Source organism: Mastomys coucha, unplaced genomic scaffold (assembly GCF_008632895.1).
Source record: "Mastomys coucha isolate ucsf_1 unplaced genomic scaffold, UCSF_Mcou_1 pScaffold22, whole genome shotgun sequence".
Classification (NCBI taxonomy): Eukaryota; Metazoa; Chordata; class Mammalia; order Rodentia; family Muridae; genus Mastomys; species Mastomys coucha.
The window spans coordinates 92,636,624-92,658,821 of record NW_022196905.1 but is presented as its reverse complement, the minus strand read 5'-3'; the positions used below and the strand labels follow the sequence as shown (position 1 = coordinate 92,658,821).

At 44.4% G+C, this 22,198-nt stretch overlaps 1 protein-coding gene across 19 annotated transcripts in view; it reads left to right on the top strand.

Moving 5' to 3' along the window:
- The window catches only part of Sec31a (SEC31 homolog A, COPII coat complex component), a 58,245-nt gene extending 45,773 nt beyond the window's left edge, over window positions 1-12,472 (top strand). For all 19 annotated transcript variants that reach the window (XM_031336948.1, XM_031336956.1, XM_031336953.1 and 16 more), the window contains 5 exons: window positions 5,562-5,620; window positions 8,007-8,270; window positions 10,303-10,422; window positions 10,859-10,930; window positions 11,898-12,472. In XM_031336948.1, the coding sequence (XP_031192808.1) occupies window positions 5,562-5,620; window positions 8,007-8,270; window positions 10,303-10,422; window positions 10,859-10,930; window positions 11,898-12,077 (695 nt within the window). In that variant the 3' untranslated portion in view covers window positions 12,078-12,472. The remainder of the gene's footprint in view (window positions 1-5,561; window positions 5,621-8,006; window positions 8,271-10,302; window positions 10,423-10,858; window positions 10,931-11,897) is intronic.
- Window positions 12,473-22,198: the final 9,726 nt, after the last annotated feature.

The window sequence follows — 22,198 nt, the reverse complement described above, 5'->3', positions numbered from 1 at the left end:
TTGGCAAGATGAATGATAGTCAAAATCAGATTTAGTGGGTACTGTTATGTGAAGTGCAGAACTATGGAGGGTGGAGCAGGGAGTGTGGGGCCATCCTTGGGAATTGAACGTAGGCCTCAAGTACTAGCGAAATGTTCTATTGTAGACACCCCAGAAGAGGGCATCAGCTCTCCAGCCCATTTCTTTACTTGAGCTGAAGTGTGCTCAGTGTTCTTAGAATGTTGTTGTGGGCTGGCTCAGTGGGTCAAGTGGTTCACTTGCTGCTAGCCTGACATGCTGGTAGAAAAGAAATGGCGTCTGGAGGTTGTCCTTTGACGTCCATAAACACAAGGCAATAAATGTAAGAAGATAAATCTTGAAGGCCCAGTTCCTCAGCATTTGATAGTGCCCTCTTCAGATTATAATGGCTGTTCAGACTAGTGGGGCAGAAGGCTTGAGGAAGCCCCGCTTAACCCTGACCCTGAAGCTAAGAGGAACTCTGATAAAAGTGTCATAAGTCTGTGATAGAAGCATTCTTTTTACTTTATTTATATACTATTATAAGTACAATGTAGCTGTCTTCAGACACCCAGAAGAGGGTATCAGATCTCATTACAGATGGTTGTGAGCCACCGTGTGGTTGCTGGGATCTGAACTCAGGACCTCTGGAAGGGCAGTCACTGCTCTTAGCCACTGAGCCATCTCACCAGCTTGATAGAAGCATTCTTTTCAAATAAATACAACAATAAATATGGATATAAAATATTTTAAAAATATTACAGTTTTAAAATCTTATAATTGATCCTAGAATTATAAGCTCATCTCTTTCCCCGTTTTCTAATATGTAATATTAACATCCAAAGAGCAAAAATTACACACTACAGGGATTTTGGAAACTTGCATTGTCTTGGTTTTATCTGTGGAAGCTCAGCCTGTGTTTGATATCATATACCACCAACCCCACGTGTGGGATAAACTGTTATGTTAACTAAGAATAGTATTGGATTGACGGTAACTAAAAATTAAAACAACAGACTGTAATAACTTGCTATGTCGATACAGTCTTCACTTTAGGGCCTTGTTAACTGAGGTAAGGGTAGACTCTAGCTTGGACACACTGGACGAAGGGGCAGCTTGTACTCTTCTGTCTTGAAACGAGCATATCAGACTTGGCAGCTATTGCTTACAAATGCTTAATATTCCACTTAATAACTGTGGGCAGAGTTGACCATGGAAGAGAAAAAACACACGGAAGGGGGGCCCAGCACACACATTTCAGTTAATACACCACAGACATGTCCTAGTAGTTGGATGGTTTAGAAATGGGTGCTAGCTCCTAGACTTCCAAAAATGCCCTTGAACCTAGATACGCAAACCATTCTGAGCATCTGAATGTGATTCTTCAGGAAAAGACAGTGTGGCTTCAGGTAAACGGCCTCTTAAGTGCGGCAGGAAGTAGAAGAGGAACTCACTGTTATTAAAATGCCTTGGGTGTGACCTGGCATTTGCTGTATGTCTTGCCTTCACTCTTCACAGCCCTGAGAAACAGAACCTCTTAGTCTTGTTAAGATGGAGCTGAGGAAACTGGAGCTTCCGAGTGTTGCGAACAGTCTCAGAGCTCACACATTGCTCCGGTTTAACCTGCTCGTTCTGTGCCAGGTGTTGGAGTTCTCGTGTCAGCATAGAGACTTCTCAGTGGTGGGATCACAAGAATCCCACAGCACCACTGCTGGAGGCTTTTGTCACTTTCTACGGAAAATAAATATTTGCACAGAAAATGAGACAGTGCACAGCTTTTCCCCGCCTTAGGCAGAAGTGCGTTTGCCACGAGGTTCTGTTCACTGTGCAGTTGTAACCTGGCCGAGAGCAGAATGGCTAGTGGGAAGAGCACCCACACTAACCTTCCCTGGTGCTGAGCATGCACTGTGTATGGCTCGCTGTCTGTTCACTTCCTGCATGTAAGCCTTCTTGTACAGCTTAGTTACAGTCACCTCACCACGCTTTCAATTTGGATTTCCTAAAGAGTTTGTTGACGTTACATAGTTGTGACCAGAAAGTTTGTCATACTGTAATGTGTCTTGGATCATGAATTTGTTTGAGATTTAGAAATTTCTGTTGACCAGTGAATAATTACTGTTAGAGCCTATAGATTTCCAAGCTTCCTGTTAATATATGAGATTATGTGGCAAAGGCTCAGAGAAATGGATGTTGTCATTAGCAAAACATTTATTCAGTCAGTTCTTAACAAGAACCTGTCTACTTTGTAATAGGAATTATTGAAGAAGTAGAGAGGCTGAAAAGGACAGTGTATTTCTAAGGAATAACGAGTACCTCCTAGAAAATAAAAGGTTGTATCTGTATCAGATTTTGAGTAGCCTCATGTAATAGGATAAAGAGTTTATAGTTTATACAATAAGAAAATAAGAGTCTAGTGAGAGATCCTGGATTGCTGAGTGGGGTGACCTAAGTGGCACTTTCAGGAGAATAATCTGGTGGTTTCCTCATGGAAGAGATTGTGACACATGCTGCCCCCAGTCCTGGGGTGAAGTGGCAACAGTGCGGAAAGTGGGCCCCATCTCACTGTCTGGGATGAGTGAGTGCTGTTTGACTCTTTTTTTTTTTTTTCCAGTCCTTGGTTTACTTTGTGATTGTTTCTAAGAGAAAACACTTTCAAAACTATGATGGCGTAGAGCTAGCCAGCAACCTGCCCTCCCAGAGTCTTGATGCTTATTTGATTCTGATTTGCTGTTAACTTTGTTATGACCTCCTTGCGGTCACTGAGGGATCATGTGACAGTTGCTCCTCAGACTTCCTTGTGCTGCAGCTGGGTGAGAGCAGAACACTTGAAGGTTCCTGCTTGGGTGTTTCTCTTGGCTCTTGGCTCTTGCTTTGCCCACTGAAGCTGGTTGGGTTCTGAAGGCTGTGTGTGCAGAGAAGTATACCTGCTTTTGAGCCACTCTGGGCCTACCCAGCCCTGAGAACCTGACAATGGATGCTTTGTGGTCAGTGTTTACTCTTCCCCATTGTTGGAGGCTTGACAGCAGCCCTGGTGTCACTTAAGAACCTGCTGGAAAGATAGCATTAGGCCCTACCTCAGCCTCATGAATTACTCTTCTTGAACAGGTTCTCAGTTGGCTTTGAATCACGCCAACATGACACACTTATCGGCAAATGGCATGAGTAGGTAGATGGGAGTGGGGAAAGTGCTATGCGCTTAGGATGTTACATAGAGAAATGGCCAGGATAAGAACTAGGGAAACACTAGGTTTTACATGAAGGATGAGCCTGTCTTAGAAGAGACTGCTAGGAGGAGGAAACAGTGCTGTTAAGAGTTCATTGTAGCCAGGCAGTGGTGGCGCATGCCTTTAATCCCAGCACTTGGGAGGCAGAGACAGGTGGATTTCTGAGTTCGAGGCCAGCCTGGTCTACAGAGTGAGTTCCAGGACAGCCAGGGCTACACAGAGAAACCCTGTCTCGGAAAACCAAAAAAAAAAAAAAAAAACCAAACAAAAAAAGCCCAAAGGAATTAACAACAAAAACAAACAAAAAACTCACAACAACTGATGACTCTTATTAAGGGTTCTTTATTTATTTATTTTTATTAGATATTTTCTTTATTTACATTTCAAATGTATCCCTTTTCCTGGTTTCCCCTTGAAAAGCCCCTGTGCTAACCCCCTCCCCCTGCTCACTAACTCACCTACTCCCACTTCCCTGTCCTGGCATTCCCCTATACTGGGGCATAGAGCCTTCTCAGGACCAAGGGCTTCTCCTCCCATTGATGCCTGACAAGGCCATCCTCTGCTACATATGCAGCTGGAGCCATTAGTCCCTCTATGTGTATTCCTTGGTTGGTGGTTTAGTTCTCGGGAGCTCTGGTGTACTGGTTGGTTCATGTTGTTCGTCCTATGGGGCTGCAAACTCTTCAGCTCCTTGGGTCCTTTCTCTAGCTCCTCCATTGGGGACCTTGTGCTCAGTCCAATGGTTGGCTGAGGGCATCCACCTCTGTATTTGTAATGACTTTCTTAATTGGATAGAAGACATTTCACATAACTTGACTTAAAAGTAAGTTTTAGAGCAAATGTGGTCATGCATATCTGTTATTCCAGCCCTTGAGAGGCTAAGGCAGGAGGATCATGAGTTTAAGGTCAGCCTATGCTACTTAGTGTCAATAAGTAAGTTTTAAAAAATTGTAAAGTTTTGTTCCTTTGAGGTTAGTTTGCTTTTTCTGGGTCCTGTTAAGCAGGGAAGAAAAAGTAGAAAGTGATAATCTTAGAATGTCTCCATAATACTATCTAAGTGACTTTTACATTTTGTCTACAGAAAATCAATCTTTCCAAGACCAGGCATCTATATTGGAAGGTGAATTGGTTGCAAAACATACTTTAGTAAATAATTTAATCATTAAATACAGCTAATGAATGGGCATTAATAATGCATGTGGTTAGTATCATTTTTATTTGGCTTCTTAATTGAATCAAATTTTAGTAATGATTAAATGTATATAACGACTCCCAGCTTTAAATCATGGACACTGCCTGCCTTGGTGAGGACAGGATTGTTATGTGCAGCTACGAACATGAGGTGGTGGGTGAAATTTCAGTGATTCCTCTGTGTGGTGGTACATTTGAGAATTTGTTAAGCAGATGTGACGCTGTAGCTTGGACCAACTCCTGACTGTTCAGAGCCCTATCCGGCTTGTCTCATGGTAAACTTGTAGGAAGTTCTATTTAACAAAAGCAACTAAGTCCATAGTGCTTAGGGAAAGAGCTGACCTTGTTCAGTTTCTTTGGTTTGCCAAGCAATTTTGTTGTGATATAATATTTGTATCAGCTCAGCAAGGAGGAGGGGCATCCCCCAAACCAACTCCCTTTCTGTCTTCATATGTTCATGCACACACCTGTGCTCTAGCAGCTGTCTGCTTCCATGGTGAGGTGTAATCACCTTGTAATTTGGAAGCTCTCTGATTTCAGCATGCTTTGTAATATGCTGGTACGAAAGCAGTGAGCTCTGCTGGTGGCCATTTCTTACTCTGAGATGCCAGCATCTTGGGTTTTCAGTTTCTGAGGAAGCTCACTGTGTTTGACCATAGTTTCATAAGGCAGCAAACGACAAGAGTTACCAGCTGTTCTGTGCTTGGGCTCTGCTGTTGTTTGTTTGTCCTGTGTTATACTGGGCATAGAACCCAGGCCTCCCATTCTGGGCAAACATTCTGTCATTGAGTTGCTTCCTGGCCTGGAAACTTTTTTTAAAAAATAGAATCATGTTCAGCATCTTTGCAGCGTGTGTGTTGAGTTGCAATGGAGGGCTCTCTCTTTTTTTTCTTCTTTGTACATTGAGTATGACAGAGCTATGCAGAAGCACACATGGCCAACCTAGTTTTCCTTTATCAGGAGAAAAGAGAACTGACTTTGAAGGCCTGAAGCTTAGGGCAATCCCTTTACATAGCAGTGCTATTAGGATTAGCTGTCTAAGGCAGGCTCTGTGTGACCCCAGCTGATTGGTAGAGCCTGTGTGCCAGCAGTTACCTCACAGTTAAGGAGAACTTGTAGGGTTCTGAAGGAAAATGTCTTCTGTTGTAGGTCCTCAGAATGGTTGGAATGATCCTCCAGCTTTGAACAGAGTACCGAAGAAGAAGAAGGTAATGGAGGAGGCTCTCTACCTGGTGCATGTCTTTATACTACGTGGAGCACACTTATCCAGTGACTTTAAAGGCATAGCTTGCCGGCTGATGTGTATACCAAGTTGTCGTCTAATCCATGGTAAAAGGAGGGAAGCCAGAGTGTGTCATCAAAGCCTTACTGTGGGTGACACACAACAGTAGTCCCCATGACTAGAAGGACGAGGCAGGCCAGCACGGGAACCTGGGGCTTCCTTGGCTTGGCCTGTGCTGTCATCTCCTCGCAGTGTGCTTGGCCGCCTGCGACACTTTGTGCGTGTTCCATGTACAGACTTTCTCTCTGAACAACACACCTAGCGCACATACCCCACCCTGAACAGTGCAGTTCAAGTTTCTCTTCCCCTTCTTGACTACCAGACTTGGACGATTCTATCCAGTCATTCTCTGCTTACATTCAAGTACAAGAGTAGAAAGGCTAATGTGGCCTGACCTAGCGTTGGATGTACATGTAATAAAGCAAAACTGTGTCTACAAGTCAACTTTTAGGAAGAATTTCCTGCTTACCATCTGTGTCTACACATGATTTAGCTTGCATGTGATTCAAACCATATTTGCAGTGGAGAGATGATTAAATAAATTAACCTATCAGTCAAAAAAGAGAACAAAAACTACATTTACTAGCCTGGCCCCTGCCTTTGGACTCAAGCAATACCAGCAAAGCTAGGACCACCAAGCAACCTCATTCATGTGTCCCTGCTGTCCGCAGAGACAAGTGTTTCTACTCCCCCCACCCCCCCCCCCCCCCCCCCCCCCCGCTCCCCGCCCAACCTGAGACAAGGTTTCTCTGTATGCTTCTCACTGTCTTGAAACTCATCGAAATGTGCCTTCCTCTGCTTTTCTGCTTTAAATAAAGTTGCTTTACTGTAGTCCCTTATTCCAGTCTTGAGAACAAGAGGCTAAGGGCCTGGAAACAGCCCAGATCCCAGCCTCAGTGTGAGGCCAGTCTCGGCTTAGCTCTCTAGTGAGACTTGTGTCAAATGTCCTCTCCAGGACAGCCTTCCTCTGCTGAGAGAGGTGGAAATTAAAGCCTCTTTAAAGCTTCTCCAGCAGTAGGAAGCAGAATTTTTGGCTTTGCTGTTGAATTTTTGAAGTTTCTTTGGTCCTTTGGTATTCTAGCAATAATAATGATTATATTTTATAATCAACAGTAATTTATACTTACATTTTAGATTTTCTTTTACAATAATTTTAATGATTTATTTTATGTATGTTGATGTTTTGCTTGCATGTGTGTCTGTGTGAGGTTGTAAGCTCTCCTGGGACTAGAGTTATAGACAGTTATGAACTGTCATGTGGGTGCTGGGAAATGAACCTAGATCCTCTTGGAAAAGCAGCAGTGTTCCTAACCACTAAACCATCTTTCCAGCCTCTTGCAATAATTTTAAAAATTGTTTCTGATTTTTCCCCCTTCTCTCCTCTCTCCCCACCTCTCTCTCTTCCTCCCCCCCCTTTGTGTGTGTGTGTGTGTGCGCGCGCGTGCGCCACAAAGTATATAGGTCAGGAGATGCCTTGTAGAGAGCGGGCTTTTTCTTCTACCATGTGAGTCCCAGAGATTTAACTCAGGTGTTTGGGCTTGCTGACAATTGTCTACCAAGCCATTTTGCTGTCCCTGTCACAAGTAACATTAAATGAAGAAATGCACTGTACTTACTTAAAAAAAAAAAACTATTGAATATTAATGGTATTTTTTTCTTTCTCTGAAGCTATATATATTATAAATTCTTGGTAATTTTATTCTCCAAGAATAGAGGCTAGGACAGAACACTGGGAGATACTAAGTCAGGTAGGAAACCTCAGTAAAAAGCTAATAATAGGGGCTGCAGAGACAGCTCAGCAGGTAAGAGCACTGACTGCTCTTCCAGAGGTCCTGAGTTCAGTTCCCAGCAATCACATGGTGGCTCACAACCATCCGTAATGAGATTTGATGCCCTCTTCTGGAGTGTCTGAAGATAGCTACAGTGTACTTATATGTAATAATTCTGAAACTTCATCTGCTGTTTTTAATGCCAAGTAGCAGCTACATAGTGATCTAGGAAACTGGAATTACATCCTGTTGTCATGCAATGTGTACACATGCGCACATGAGCGCACACACATGACACGTTGGTTCCTGTAGATAAAGTGCATGTTATTGGGAGTCTGTGAGAGGACAAAGAGATGACCCCGAGTGTGGTCCGCACCCATGTTAGCACAGTTAGGTCTGCTTTGATGTTTTACTCTGGAATTCTGCATAAAATTCTGCTAAGAAATGTAACTGTGGGGTACTCTCAGGCCTTTACTTGGATTAGCTAAGGAAATTTCTCTTACTTTTTCTGCTTTAACTTTTTTTTTTTTCATCTTTTAAAAGATGCCTGAAAACTTCATGCCTCCTGTTCCCATTACGTCACCAATCATGAACCCTTCGGGTGATTCCCAGTCACAGGGGCTACAGCAGCAGCCTTCAACTCCAGGGCCACTGTCAAGCCACGCCTCCTTCCCGCAGCCGCACCTAGCAGGCGGCCAGCCCTTCCATGGTGTACAGCAGCCTCTTGCTCAAACAGGCATGCCACCGCCTTTCTCAAAGCCCAACACTGAAGGGGCCCCGGGAGCTCCCATTGGAAACACCATCCAGGTATCAGTATATCTGTAGGAATGCTTGGGGAGATGGCTTGGTCGGTATGAACTTGGCATAAATGGCTATGCATGGCTATGCATAAGCTTTCTAGACAAGAGTTACATATTTGGGGAGTGTGTGCTTACTGGGTCTCAGTAACTGAGTGTTTCCTTAAATCTAGTCAGTACACAAGTTAAGATTGGCTGAGTCAGCACTGTATCTGAGGCTGCTAAGCAAAAGCTGTTTTTATAGGGTTTTCTTTTTAAAATGCTAAGTAAAAATGTTATGAGTTATGTCACTTAGTGTGTACTAAATGACCTACTAAGCTAAGTTGAATGTGGTGACACATACACAGGTTTCTGGCAGATCTCTGGGTTCAAGACCACCCAGGTCTACAGAATGGGTTCCAGAACAGCCAGAGCTACACAAAGATACCCTTTCTTAAAAAAAACTCAGACAAACAACACAAAACCCTACTAAGTTAGCCTTACCTCTAGATAGGGAGACACATTTGTATGTGCTTTTCACAGAAAAAGTTAGTTGGCAGAGTCCCAGAAGTTAAGAACTCATAGCACATTTCCAAGTCCACTTAGAAGGAGCAGTACATAAAAATGTAAAGAGCTGGGGTCAGTGCTCACTGAGGAACCAAGCAGCCGGCCTGGGAAACACTGGTTCTGCTGCCTCTGTCTTAGCCATGCAGACTGGCTGAGAGAACATCCTGCCTCAAGACACTTTCAGGACTACAAGTGTGACACCTGTTTGCTCGTACTCAGTGTTTGGCTAGAACATTGTGTCTTCCTGTTGTTAATGGATAGGGACCAAATAGTTCCCCCTATAAAGGACTCCTGTGCTTAGAGTCCTCTCCGCTCCAGCCTCCCTTGTGTCCCCTGGTAGAAGTGTGGCCCTTCCTGTCTATTTGTTATTCCTTCTGTCTAGAATGATTTTCTCTCCTTAAGTGGTTAGCCAAGTTCATCTTATGTATCTGAGTTATAGTGTCTTTGAGTTCCTGTAAGCATCAGCTTTATTTATTCACTTTATATCCCAATTGCTGATCGCTGTCCCTTTCCCAGGCCTCCCTATCCCTTGCCCCTTTCTCTGAGTGGAGTGCCCCCCACCCAGGTATCTCCCAACCCTTGCACATCAAGTCTCTGCAGGGTTAGGCTTCTCCCACTGAGGCCAGACAAGATAGCCAAGCTAGGGACCTACATGAAGACCAGGCTGCACATGTGCACGTCTGTGCGGGCATGGGAGGGGGGCTAAGCATCAACTTACTGTAGGCACACTGTCACATATCTTGTCAGTTTTAAGCTTTGCTTCTTTCCCAGTGGCCTGTGAACCTTCTTAGGACTGAAGTCATTTCTGTGTTGGCTCACCAGTTCGTGCATAATTGCCTGGTGCCTTTTGAGGGAGTGAAAGAATGAACTGATGAGGAAGAGTGCAGAAGAGTTCCTGCTTGCCCATCCATCACTGTCACTGAGCAATGGCACCGGCCGCTCAGTCTTACTTACCCTTTGGCTTCATCTCACAGGTTTTCTGTAATCAACACCCTTTAAGAATAGTAAGAGAGTAGTCAGGGGTGGCCCACAGTTGTAGCACTTTGAGATTAAGGTAGGAGAATCCCCATGATTTCAGCTAGTTGGGCATTACAGTAAAACTATTTCAATAAAATCAACTGTAAAGGGGTAAAAGCACAGCAGAATACCAGAATAAACACAAACCAGGGACTGTGTGTAACCAGTCAGGTACTTCAGGGTGTATGTGTGTGTGTTTGTGTCTATTGCAAGGATACCTGGGCCTCACGTTTATTGGACAAGCATTCTGCCACTTAGCTTGGACCCAGTCCTTAGATATACAAACCGAAGCTGTCCAAGGAGTGCTAGCGCCTCCTACTGGCCTCTTACCCATTTCTTCACAAACATGTTAAACTTTCATTTTATTTTTAACAGATCTGCCTCCAAAGCTGTTGGTTCTCTTTACATAGAATCAGGACATTGTATATAGAGCGCTTTCTAGTACTTTCTCATTGTTTTTATAACATTAATTCTTTCAGCATGTGCAGGCCCTACCAACAGAAAAAATTACCAAGAAACCTATTCCAGACGAGCACCTCATTCTAAAGACTACATTTGAGGATCTTATCCAGCGCTGCCTCTCCTCAGCTACAGACCCTGTATGTATTCTTCTTCTCATAGTTTACTTAGCTACAAAAAAACCTGGGGCTGGAGAGTTTGGGCTGTACTGTTACATTGCACAGAGCCTGGGTTTCATTCCCAGCACCCGCATGGCAGCTCACACTTCTGTAATTCCACTCCCAGGGGGTCCAGCACCCTCTTATGATCTCTGAAGGCACTGCACACATGTGGTGCATGGACATGCAAGCAAAACACATGTATGCTTAAAACTGTAAAATAAATTTTTAAAAAATCTTTTTAAAGTCATTTGTGGTGCTCCTTCAGTATTGAATGAGCTGTGGTCATAGTTGCCTCCACTGCCCTGATAGACAAAGGCCTTCAGCATCCCAAGTGTAGGGTTCAAGCTAGCACCTGTTCTCTCCTGCAGCATCCTAAGTGTAGGGTCAAGCTAACACCTGTTCTCCTCTCCTGCAGCAAACCAAGAGGAAGCTGGATGATGCCAGCAAGCGCCTGGAGTTCCTCTACGACAAGCTTAGAGAACAGACAGTACGTTTTTTGGGGGCGAAGAGGTCAATTATGGCAATCCATTATTCTTTGTTGCTAATATAGTGACTCACCAACACTGTCACTCTGGGGGGATGGCAAACATGTCATGAAAGGTACAGAATGGTCTTTCCCAAATCCCATTTGCGCAGGGTGGGGGAGTGAACGTAAGAGGTGAAATGCCCTTTTTATGACAAAGTCCAGAAATACAAACTGGACCGTGCTGGGTCCAGGGTAACTGGTGATGCTCATTTTACATGGCCCATGTATCAGAAACCAGAGGCAAGGCAGGTACCCTGTTTTCTAGAGAAGAATTTGTCATCTCTCTAGACTCTTGATCCTTTTCTCCCACAACAGCTGGTATAGAAAAGCGAAACCAGATGTGGCTGCCAGTTGGTCAGGGTGATAACCTATGACTGTGAGAAGCCACAGCCAGGGATCTCCGTGGCCCTCTTGAACTGACCTTTGTAGCCAGGTTAGCAGCATGGACCAGAGACCCCAGCTCCTGGGGAGAGCTTCTCCTCAGCCCAGGAGTGTGAATTCAGCCTCGACAACTCAGCAAGAGCTAGTTGCAAAGAAAAAAAGCAAAACAAAGTTTTAAAATGCCAGAAGAGAAGGTAGAATTATAAGAAGTGATTCCAGTCCTCTGGCTAACATAACTGGAGAAGGGAAACTCTTCGTTGGAAAGAGATGTAAGCAGTTTGGCTTGCAGGAGGAAGTCAGTAAGGAAAGACCTGCTCTACAGCATAAAGGACTTGTCACACGAGGTGTCCCACCAGGCTTCTACATGAAAGTGTAACTTTCACTTGGTCTAAAATCTTTGTTTGCTTTAAAACATTCCAAAGTGCTAACTAGTTACACATTCATAAGGAGTGTCTCAGGCTCCGTGTAAACCTCTGGGTTAAATGCTTGCAGAGCATTGTGGGAAACTGTAAGGTAACTCCCTCTCCTGCCCCGTCCTTTCTTTCAGCTTTCTCCAACAATCATCAATGGTCTCCACACCATTGCAAGAAGCATTGAGACAAGGAACTACTCTGAAGGGTTGAGTGTCCACACTCACATCGTCAGCACCAGCAACTTCAGTGAGACCTCAGCCTTCATGCCAGTCCTCAAGGTTGTCCTCAGTCAGGCCAGCAAGCTGGGCGTCTGAGGACAGCTGCACTATTCGGTGACATTGCCACCTCTCCAAAGAAAGCCATGCTAAGACCGGGACCAACCCCTCATTAGCATGCTCCCGTGGTGGCTACCCAGGAGCTTTGACATTATTTCTGCTGGCATACTCCCCTAGAGCTGCTTGGACTCCAGTGCTGTCCTTTGTTTTTATCTCTTGTCGCCTTTATGATTTTCCTGTTCTGCAAATAGTGTCTTTCCTGGATTACACATAGTATGGTTTCCTGAGGAGTTCTGACAAAATGCAGCTTTTAAAACTTCAGTGTACTTTTTAGGAAACTTGCATCTGGCTATGGATAAAACAGACCTAAAATAGATTTCTTTGATGTCTTTCCTACTTTCTCCACATCAATCAGATTAAAGTGTGTAATCCTATCTTACTTGGTCAGTCTTTATTTTTTTTTACCTTTTTACTGCATTTTCTTGATTTCTCAGTGAGTGGGTGTGTGCATGCCACTGTATGTGGAAGCCAGAGGGCAGTCTGTAGGGTCAGTCCTCTCCTTCCTCCACGTGGGTCTTGGTCTCGGAACTTGGGTTGCCAGGTTTGTCAGCAATCACTTTTGTCCACTGAGCCATCTCACCAACCTATAGTCTTTTTAAAACAGGCTGTTGGCTGGGCTGTAGTATCTGGAGGAGCACTTGGCATATGTAAGACTGTGGCTTCCATTCCTGTTGCTGTAGAGTCGTGGTTCTCAGTCTTCCTAATGCTACAACCCTTTAATACAGTTCCTCATGCTATGGTGACTCAACCATAAAATTATTTTTGTTACTACTTCATAACTGTAATTTTGCTAGGTTTTTGAGCTATAATGTGAATATCTGATATGAAGGATATCTGGTATGCAACCCCTGTGAAAGGATCAGTCAACCCCCTTTGGGTGGGCATCTGACTGCAGTAAACCAATATCCCAGTCTGCAGGGGGTAGTGGAGAGGGGACAATCCGGCGTGGGGAGTCCCTGGGCCTTATGGAGTCCAAGGACAACAGGTTCCAGCTCCTGGGGATCACAGGACACCACAGAAGAGCTGAGAACAAATTGGGGGCCCTTGGGGCAGCTCAGTTAGCCCTGGGTGGAAGGGAGAAAAGGGGTGGACAGGGGAAGTTGCCATCTGGGTCCGGTGGTTCCTGTGCACGTGTGGGGCGTAAGTCCTTGGTACTGGAGCTGGAATCCATTGCCCCAGCACTGCGAGTGTAGATGAAAGAAGGCAATCCATGGTCTTAAGCCGTTTATTTTAGAAAGGAGAGAGAGAGAGAGAGAGGTTGAAAAGTAAAGGCCAGCCATGGCCATGTGGAGAGAGGGGGAAGGGGAGAGAGGGAAGGAGGTGAGACAAGAGTAGGAGGGAGGGGAGGAGTCAAACTGCTCCTTTTATAGAGGGCTGTGTAGCCTTTCTGTTCCCAGGTAACTGTGGTAACTGTGGTCAGGCGATTGGGGGTGGAGTCCAGCCAGAATACTAGGAGCTTGGGGCATTGTCTAGCCACAGGATAAGGGAGTGAAGGCTCAAGGTGTCAGTGTCTTATGTCTGGGGTGTAGCTTACTATTCCGTCCCTTGTAGAATTCTCTACTGGGTCTCTGGAGTAAGCCTCGCTCAACCAAGAACACTGCCTTTCATGGTCCAACAGTGTGGATCATTAGCTTTGGATACATGCAGGAGGATGGCGCCATCTGCATACCTTCGCCACACATTACTGTGTTCTCCATGTACAAGCATTTTCAGTGTTCTGCCTAGATTCAAGATCGAGTTGTCTTATTTCATAGTTAGAGATTTGCTCCCCTGTTTTCTAGTAAGTTACCTGTAGTCTTGAGGTTAAGTTCAGGAAGAAAACATTATTACAGCCAGACTCCTAGATAAAAGCCTTACATTTACCAGCCAAGTTTTCTATTGGGTGGCTTATTATTATCTGCCTGTGGGTAGAAGAGTATGACTTGCAGTCCCATTTATTACTGGGTAGATCAATGGCTGCTTCAGGGAGGTGGAGATTTGTCCCGGAGGCTCTCACAGCCTTGGTGAAGCAGGTGGCAAGAACCTGTTTTCTTCATTGAGCCCCCTCCTCCTAGACACACTTTAAAAAGTTACACTCAACTTTGTAACTGAATAGTTTTGTAATAAGAGGAAGAGCACCCTTTCAGCTAGTGTCCAGGTGTTAGCAGCAGTCTAGACATGGAAACTGCAGCATTTGCTGAGCCTCTGTGATTTAGGTGGATACTGTTTGGCCTTCTGGACAGACAATGAACTGCAGCTAAGTTCAAGACTCCAGCTGAGCCGGGCGGTGGTGGCACACGCCTTTAATCCCAGCACCTGGGAGGCAGAGACAGGCAGATTTCTGAGTTTGAGGCCAGCCTGGTCTACAGAGTGAGTTCTAGGACAGCCAGGGCTACACAGAGAAACCCTGTCTCAAAAAAAAAAAAAAAAAAAAAGAGCAGTTTGTTATTTCAAGATAAACCTTGTTGTTCTCCTTTCTAGTCAACTTGATTTTGTAAATGGTTTTACTTTAATATATGCCTCTACAACTCAGGAACTCCAGTTCAAGGCTCAGCTTGCTTAATGATCCAGTGAAGATCATTTGTATGGTGAGAACACCTGCAATCCCAGCAGGCAGAGAGCTGAGGCTGGAGGATGAGAGCAAAGTTAGTCTGTATATACTATGTAGAAGAAATGGTCTTTTAAAAAAAAAAAACCTAAGGGCATACGAGCGGCTGCTGTCTACTACGGCTCCCTCAACACATTCATCTGCCATGTGCAGTCAGCAGTTCCTGTTTTGTGGTTAGCCCAGACATGCTGAGTTTTCTTGTTTTGTGCTTGTATTTTTTTTAAAAACACAGTTCTAAGCAGAGGAAGGGTTCTGAGGGAATGTGGTCTGTGGTGCTTAGTGCTATCTTCTGGGTTGGGGTCTTTTATATTAGATCTCAACTCATCTACCTACCTCTGCTTTTTTATTTTATGTTATATGAGTATTTCATTTGCATGCATGTATGTGCACCACATGCATTCCCGGTGTCCACAGAAGCCAGGAGAAGGCATCGTATCCCCTAGAACTAGAGTTACAAGCAGTTGTGAGCTGCCATGTGGGTGATAGAAACTAAACCTCAGAGCGCTTAACCACTGAGCTACCCTCCCAGCTCCCATCCCTACCCTTCTTTGTGTTCCTTGGGTGTGTGAAGTGGAGCTATCCCACTTTCCCACTTTGAGATGAGATGCGAACCTGATGGGTCTGTTTTATCCATCAGACTTTGGGAGCAGCTTCTCTCTACCTTGCTGTTGAGAGCTTCAGAAGTCATTTAGATTCAGAAGTTCTCTGTGTGCTGGGGATTTCTCCTGCAGAGTACGGCAGGGAGGAGTTAGGAGCCAGGGTTCTAGACTGGAGAGAAGTCGTGGGTGGTGACCCAACTGCTGGAAGGACAGTACAGAAGAACAGCCACCAAAGGCTGCAGTGCATGTCCCTCTGCTCTGCCTCAGTTCCCCTGGCTGAAAAACAAGGGGGAAGGAGCAGGACGAGGGCTCTGACTTTGCTTAGGGCTCTGGAGCCTATGATCCATCTGCCTTTGCTACCATGGCTTGGCATATAACCTACAAGCCTTCTGCGAGGATGGAAACTGAACTTGGATGAGCCGCGGGCTTTGGAGAAAGAAGACAGAAACAGCTATTTGATTTCCAGTCTGGAGCAAAAGAAATGCATCATGCACCTTGACTGGAAATGAGTGGGCAGCGGAGAGGAGCAGGCTTGTGATCTGAGGACTGCAGACTGTAGGCAGTGAGCCCCTGAGCTCTGAAACTCAATGCTCTCCCTTTCACTGATCTCTAAAACAAACAAACAAACAAACAAAAACAAAAAGAGAAGTCAGTGATGATGGATGTTGTAGTTGTGACTCAGAAACATTCCAAGCAATGGATTTTGTATATGAGTAAGTGAGCCAATCAGGTTCCAGCAGAGATTGGTCTGGAAGATAGCTAGGCTCACTCAGGAACCAGAGGGGACTAGGGAGGCTGCTGACTCAGAGCCACTCTCAGTGAAAGACACATGCATCTCTGCAAGTTGGAGTCATTGTCCACTGTTTAACTCAGAGGTTCAGTTAAGCTGTCCCAATAGGTTGCTCATCCACTTAGAGACCTGAGTTTCCAAAGGAAGAGGCTGAAGTCATTCATTGCTTGCCCTTCTTTACCCCAAGTGAGGATGTCACAGAAAATAGGAGCAAACATTCAGTATACCCCTGGAGGGTGTGTAATATCATGGAGCCACTCATGTGGTAGTAGAAGCCAAGCAGTGTATTATAGTCCCCTCCATTGTGAACACCCTAGTCTCTCCAACATTCCATGGCAGACCAGGCTAGCCTTGAACTCACAGAAATCTGCCTGCCTCTGCCTCCTGAGTGCTAGGATTCATGGTGTCTGCCACCGTGCCCAGCTGTCTCCATTTTCTGAGCAGATGAGATGTCAGATGTACCTGCTCCCTAGAGGTCCCTAGGGCTAGGTTATGAGTTTCATGGACAACCCAAAACAAACAGACAAACAATAATCCACACATAAACAACTGTGGAGAAATGGCCACCTGAAGACAAGCCCATGTGACCCCCTGCCCCCAGCCAGGAGCTGGTTCTCTCAGACCTTTCCTTGCCACACACCTGGAGGCCAAACCTTGGGCCTGAGCATTGCCAATTTGCAGCTGAAGTGCCTGGGATATCCTCAAGATGTTAAGCTTGCTGCTTTTAAACTTTTGAGCTTTTATCTCAAGCAGGTTCATTACAGACATGCAGACCCTACTCCATGCTGGACTCCAGAGAGACTCTACATGGCAATTATTCGTCTTGATGAAGAAAAGGCATTATAGGCATGTTGTGTCTTTGGTCTGTATGGGAATAAGGTGTGCTGTGAGGACCTGCGGCCAATGACGAATTAATGGCTTATGGCTTTCACCAACCTAAGACAGGGTCACGTTCCAAGAGGTTGTGTTTATTAATCATAAACACTGAAAATGCCCGGTTTGTGTAAAAACACACAAACTAGCTGCATGTGATTTCCAAAGATGGGTAAGGGAAAAGACCAGTAAATCCACACCTAAGACAGGTGGGGTCGCTAAGCCACCGTAAAATTCCCAGGGAGGACTATGGTGCATAAATATGTCCAGCTAATTTTTATTAAATAAATAAGGAGGAACTGTGACCCCCTAGCCCCCCAGCCAGGAGCTGGTTCTTTCAGACCTTGCCTTGCCACAAATAGCCATGCCTCCCTCCAAGTTACGCCGGAACTCCTGCCTCCAGAGGCCGAAGATGAAGATGCTGATTGGGTCGAAAAATGCTGACGGACTGGGGGAGGGATTTCTGCCTGCCTGCTTGTTACCCAGTTACATGGTGTACTGAAAGCATAACCATGGCTTGGTCCCATTGTTTATCCCCTCTTGCCATCCAGTTCCCTTTATTTTTTAGGTTCCTACTTCTCTTCCAGAAAACCCATTCATATTTAGCTGCAGGCAGTAACAATCCCATAAAAGGGTCACTTTGATCCTCCTCATAAGAAGCAGAAAGGCAGTGCCTTGAATCTCTGGATACCATGGTATCAAAGCAAAAAGTCCTGAGGCTACCTCCCAGGGAGCTGAGTGATGACAATTTGTCTTCTCAAAATTTGATGTATTTCCTCCAGGTTCTTAGCCATTGATGGCAAGGACTGGCAGGAACTTTTCTGGTGACTCCTTAAATGTCAGTGTCTCCTAACCATGCCCCATGGAAACACAGTGATTTTTGTTTTCACTTTTTAGTATGTGGTTGTATACTGTGTGAGTATGAGTGTGCCGTGACTGGAAAATGGAGGTCATAGGCAACTAGCCAGTCAGTTGTCTCTTTCCAGCATGTGAGTTCCTGATATTGAACTCAGGTTTTCAGGCTCAGCAGCAAGTGCCCTTACCTGCTGAGTAATCTCACCCACTCCAGTTCATCTTTTGACTCTTCCATTTACAACTGTAACCCTCAGCTTCTTTGTCTCAGGAAGAACAAACAAGCCAACAAGAATAGTAATGCTGAGTTGGCCGAGGGGCATCTGTCAAAGTGCTCACCAAGGACAGCCACTCAATCCTAGCTACTATTTTTACCTCCAAAAAAATGGGGACCAGGGGAGAGGTGACTTTGAGTAGTTGTAATTCAAATGTGAGACATGACTTTAAATGTCTAAATTCAAATATTTTGGCACAACTGTGCTGTAACAGCTGCTTGGAAAAGCTAGAGATACATTCGGCAAAAAGTGAGACACAGATGTGGTTTTGTTTTGTTTTAAAGGATCTACAAAAGAAAGAGTGTTCAGGTGGCATTTTCCTTCTGCATTTATTCTGACTTCCTGTATTTGTAAGATTCAGAGAGCTGAGTCTTACGTCCAGGATGTCGTCCCACTCACAAAGTCACAGAGACAGAGATTGATGCAATAAGCAAGAGGTTTAATGATCCAGTATACTGGGGTCCTCACGCAATCCGGGCAAAGGCGACCACAAGGAACAAAAGCACACACTCTTTATACCCTTCCAGAACATAGGTTTACAGCATGAGTTGGCTATTTCTCATTGGTGGAGCTCATTGTTCTTTGTTTCCATTGCCCTTTGTGCCCCAGGTGAGGAGATACCTTCTGCACTAGGAGGGGATGTGTGAGAGATCCACCCCTCACCGCAGGTGGGGACATTTCCTGGAACCAAGCATTACTCCCTACAATTAGGGGATCTCCTGGGGACAGATGTTTATTCAGTAAACTCTTTTAAAGCTTCCTGACTTTAAGATTAATGTACATTCCTGGCTTCCAGGTGTTTTTATGAGGTGTCCCTGTTTGCTCAATTTTTACATTCCCCCCCTTTTTCTCGGAATCATCGCAATCCTGAGATTATGCATTATACTGCTGTATCTCATCTTGGTTCACTTCCTGATATTGCTGCCTCACCATCATAATCTGTACTACACTGAAACACTATCTAATGAAGGCGATTTAAAAGCAGGGGCCAAAAGCAAGCAATAATAGGAGTATAATCAGCGGTCCTAGAAGTATAGAGACCAAAGTTGTGAACCAAGGAGAGGAATTGAACCAGGTTTCAAACCAGCTTTTGCCTTGAGCTCTTTCTCTTTTCCTTGGTTCTAAACCCTCTCTAATCTTAGCTAAATTGTCCTTGACTCTTTCTGAGTCATCTATGTAAAAACAATATTCTTCTCTTAATGCAGCACACAGAACTCTCTCTTTAAAGAATAACAGGTCTAATCTTTGGCCTTTTGGAGCATTCTCTTGCCCAATCCTCTTTTTCCTTGCAGTATGCACACTGGTCTTTAGCAAGGAATTCTCTTCTGTTGCCAGGTACTATCTTACTAGGCTCTCGAGGCTCCCTAGCTTCTCTTCTTCCCCTGTCTTTTATCTCTCTTCAGCTCTCTAGCCTTTTATTCTTTCTGTCTCCTCTCTTCTAAACATTCTCTCCCTTCATTATGCCTTCTCCACATTCACAGTCCTTCTGCAACATCCTTTTTCTTTCTCAGTTTTTCTGTTATAAAACACTTTCTCAGCTACCTGCACTATTTCCCTTAATGACTTGTCTTGCATCCCTTCTAACTTTCGTAGTCTTTCAACTCCATCAATAGTAATCCAGTAATGACTGAATAATAGAGAATATATGGGAAGCCTTCCAAAAATATTGACAATTGATAGAGACTGCTAGACACCTGGACGGGCTGTATTTCAAAACGTTGGAACATCAGTCTTCAGCCTTCTGGCCTGTGAATGTCTAGCAGACAAGAGAAACAGGAATATTAAGGACTTGCCTACTCTGTCTCAGTAGATAAAAGCTGTCCTAGGCCTGTGTGTCATTTTTAGACAGTATTGTATATAGATGAAGAGGCAACTTTTGCCTAGTGGCTGTCCTGCCACAACTGGAGCAACTCCAATGATGCTCAATTTCTCCTTTGAGTCTAAGAAAAGGGTGCTGTCAGGAACAGACAAGTCTCTGTCCAAATGAATAAATAATATTAAATGTCACATTCTGCGGATTTCTGATGTTTTTGAAAACCAACTATCTATGTAAAGTGATCTGGACTATTGTCTGTTAACTACTCTCAGTTATTTTTAATTAAAATCTTTAAATCTTCCTAACAATAAGGTTAGGGCCATGAATTTGTTAATTTGTCCCTAAACTCACAGGTCTAAACATCTCAGATCTGTCTATAATAACAGTAAAAGAAGGACTGGGTCTATGCCCTGTCTACTAGGGGAAATAAAACAATTACTTATAAGCCTACAGACAACTCTTACTAAGACCAGAAATTTCTTAAGTGGATACAGAAAACTTCACTTTTGGTGTTGAAGTATGCACAACAGAACTGTATTAGCTACCTCCCAGTCAATAAGAACACTATTGTGCACCTAACTTATCAACAAATTCTCATTCTAAAAGCATTTACTCATTTCTTGCATATCAGTTTAAGATGTAAATGGTTTATAACACAAGCCTCAATTTTTACCAATTACTACTACAAACATGGGATACAAAACTCAAAACTATTGATATAAATGTTAAAGCAAACTTTCTGAAAATAAACTGTGTATCTAAAGAAATACTCAAATATCTGATCAAATTCTAGTCACACAATGCTTCTAGTTTCAATTATCTATGCACCAATCAAATCATTTTCAGTACAGGGTAAATATTATCAGGTTCTTTTTTTCCAAATTATGATCAAAATAAATTCTGTACCAAATAGGAATGTATGACTTTAACTTAGTAACAATCATAACTTTTCTATACAATTTATTCTGGCTATTTTCTCCCTGTTCCAAATATGACCATTTTACATTTTCTAGAAAGACAACCTATTAATAACCCTCTCTATCCCCAAAATCCAGGGAACTGGGTTGATGACTCTTCATAACTTCTTCAAGCTGAACATGGGTGTTGAGATATCATGGGGGCGGGGGGAGAGGATTTATCAGTCTTCTGATGTCTGTGTTTTGACTGGGTCTGGTTGAGGTCCAGAGTTCAGGTAGGCTGGTTTAGTATGTCTGACAAGGAAATTCACCAAGGCTGTATATTCTGTAATATATAAATCTCAAAACAAAATTTTAGTATCATCAAGATATATATATGTATACATATACATATATATATATGTATATATAGTTTGATTCTCTTCTGTTTGGCTTTCTTATTTAGAGCACCTCAGACTCTTATCAATAACTGTTAAAAGCAGGCAATTATCACTGTTCTCTCTCACACAGAGTAGCCTGTAATTTGCCACAGCAAGGGACCTTAGAGCTGTTCTTTGTTCCAACTAGGTGTGCTTGGGTCACGTGACTCAACTTTGGCCACTGGAGTCACATCACCCAGGCTATCACCCAACCAAGGAAAAAAGGAAAAAGAAATAAAATATAAACTTTAACTCTCAGGGTAATAATATTAAATTACTAGCAGGAATTATAAAGAATGAGTCCACCTGCAAACTCCATTTCTTGCTGGGCCTTCCCAGCCATCTTTGAGCCGGTTGCTGAGCACCACCACAGTGGAAGTGTGTCTGGGTGGTGGCCGGTAGCCTGTGTGGGTGGGTACATACCCTGCCATCTGACTCTCTCGGTCTCGTCGGGCCTTGTTGTCCATGGTGGCAGGTTGTGCATCCCCGCCGCCTCTCCCATTGCTGCTAGTCCAGGTGGGACCACACCACGGAGCCTTGGAGTGCACAGCCCGAGTTTTGGCCAAGCCCAGCAGCAGCTGTGAGTTCCAGCCTCCGGGAACACCTGCCCCGCCTGTTGCCACCGCTGCAGCCCATGCCCTAGTGTGGGGAGCCGTGAAGCTGGACAGGCATTCGCCATGGCAAGATGGCACCTACTTCCGCTGTCGAGTAAACAACTGTTTGCGCATGTGCGTAGAGAACTGTTTGCGCATGTGTGTAGAGTGAAAAGACGCCATGTCACGGCTCATTCTGGGGCGTTACGTAGGGTAATGAGCGGACAGCCAATCATGAGCAGACACACCACGCTGTGGGCAGACACGCCGCACTGTGGTGTATATAAGCAGTGCGGATTTTGGGCTCGGTCTTGTGGTAGCCCTGCTGTCTTCACAGAAGAATTCCAACTGACACCAGATACCGCATCTCGACTCGACT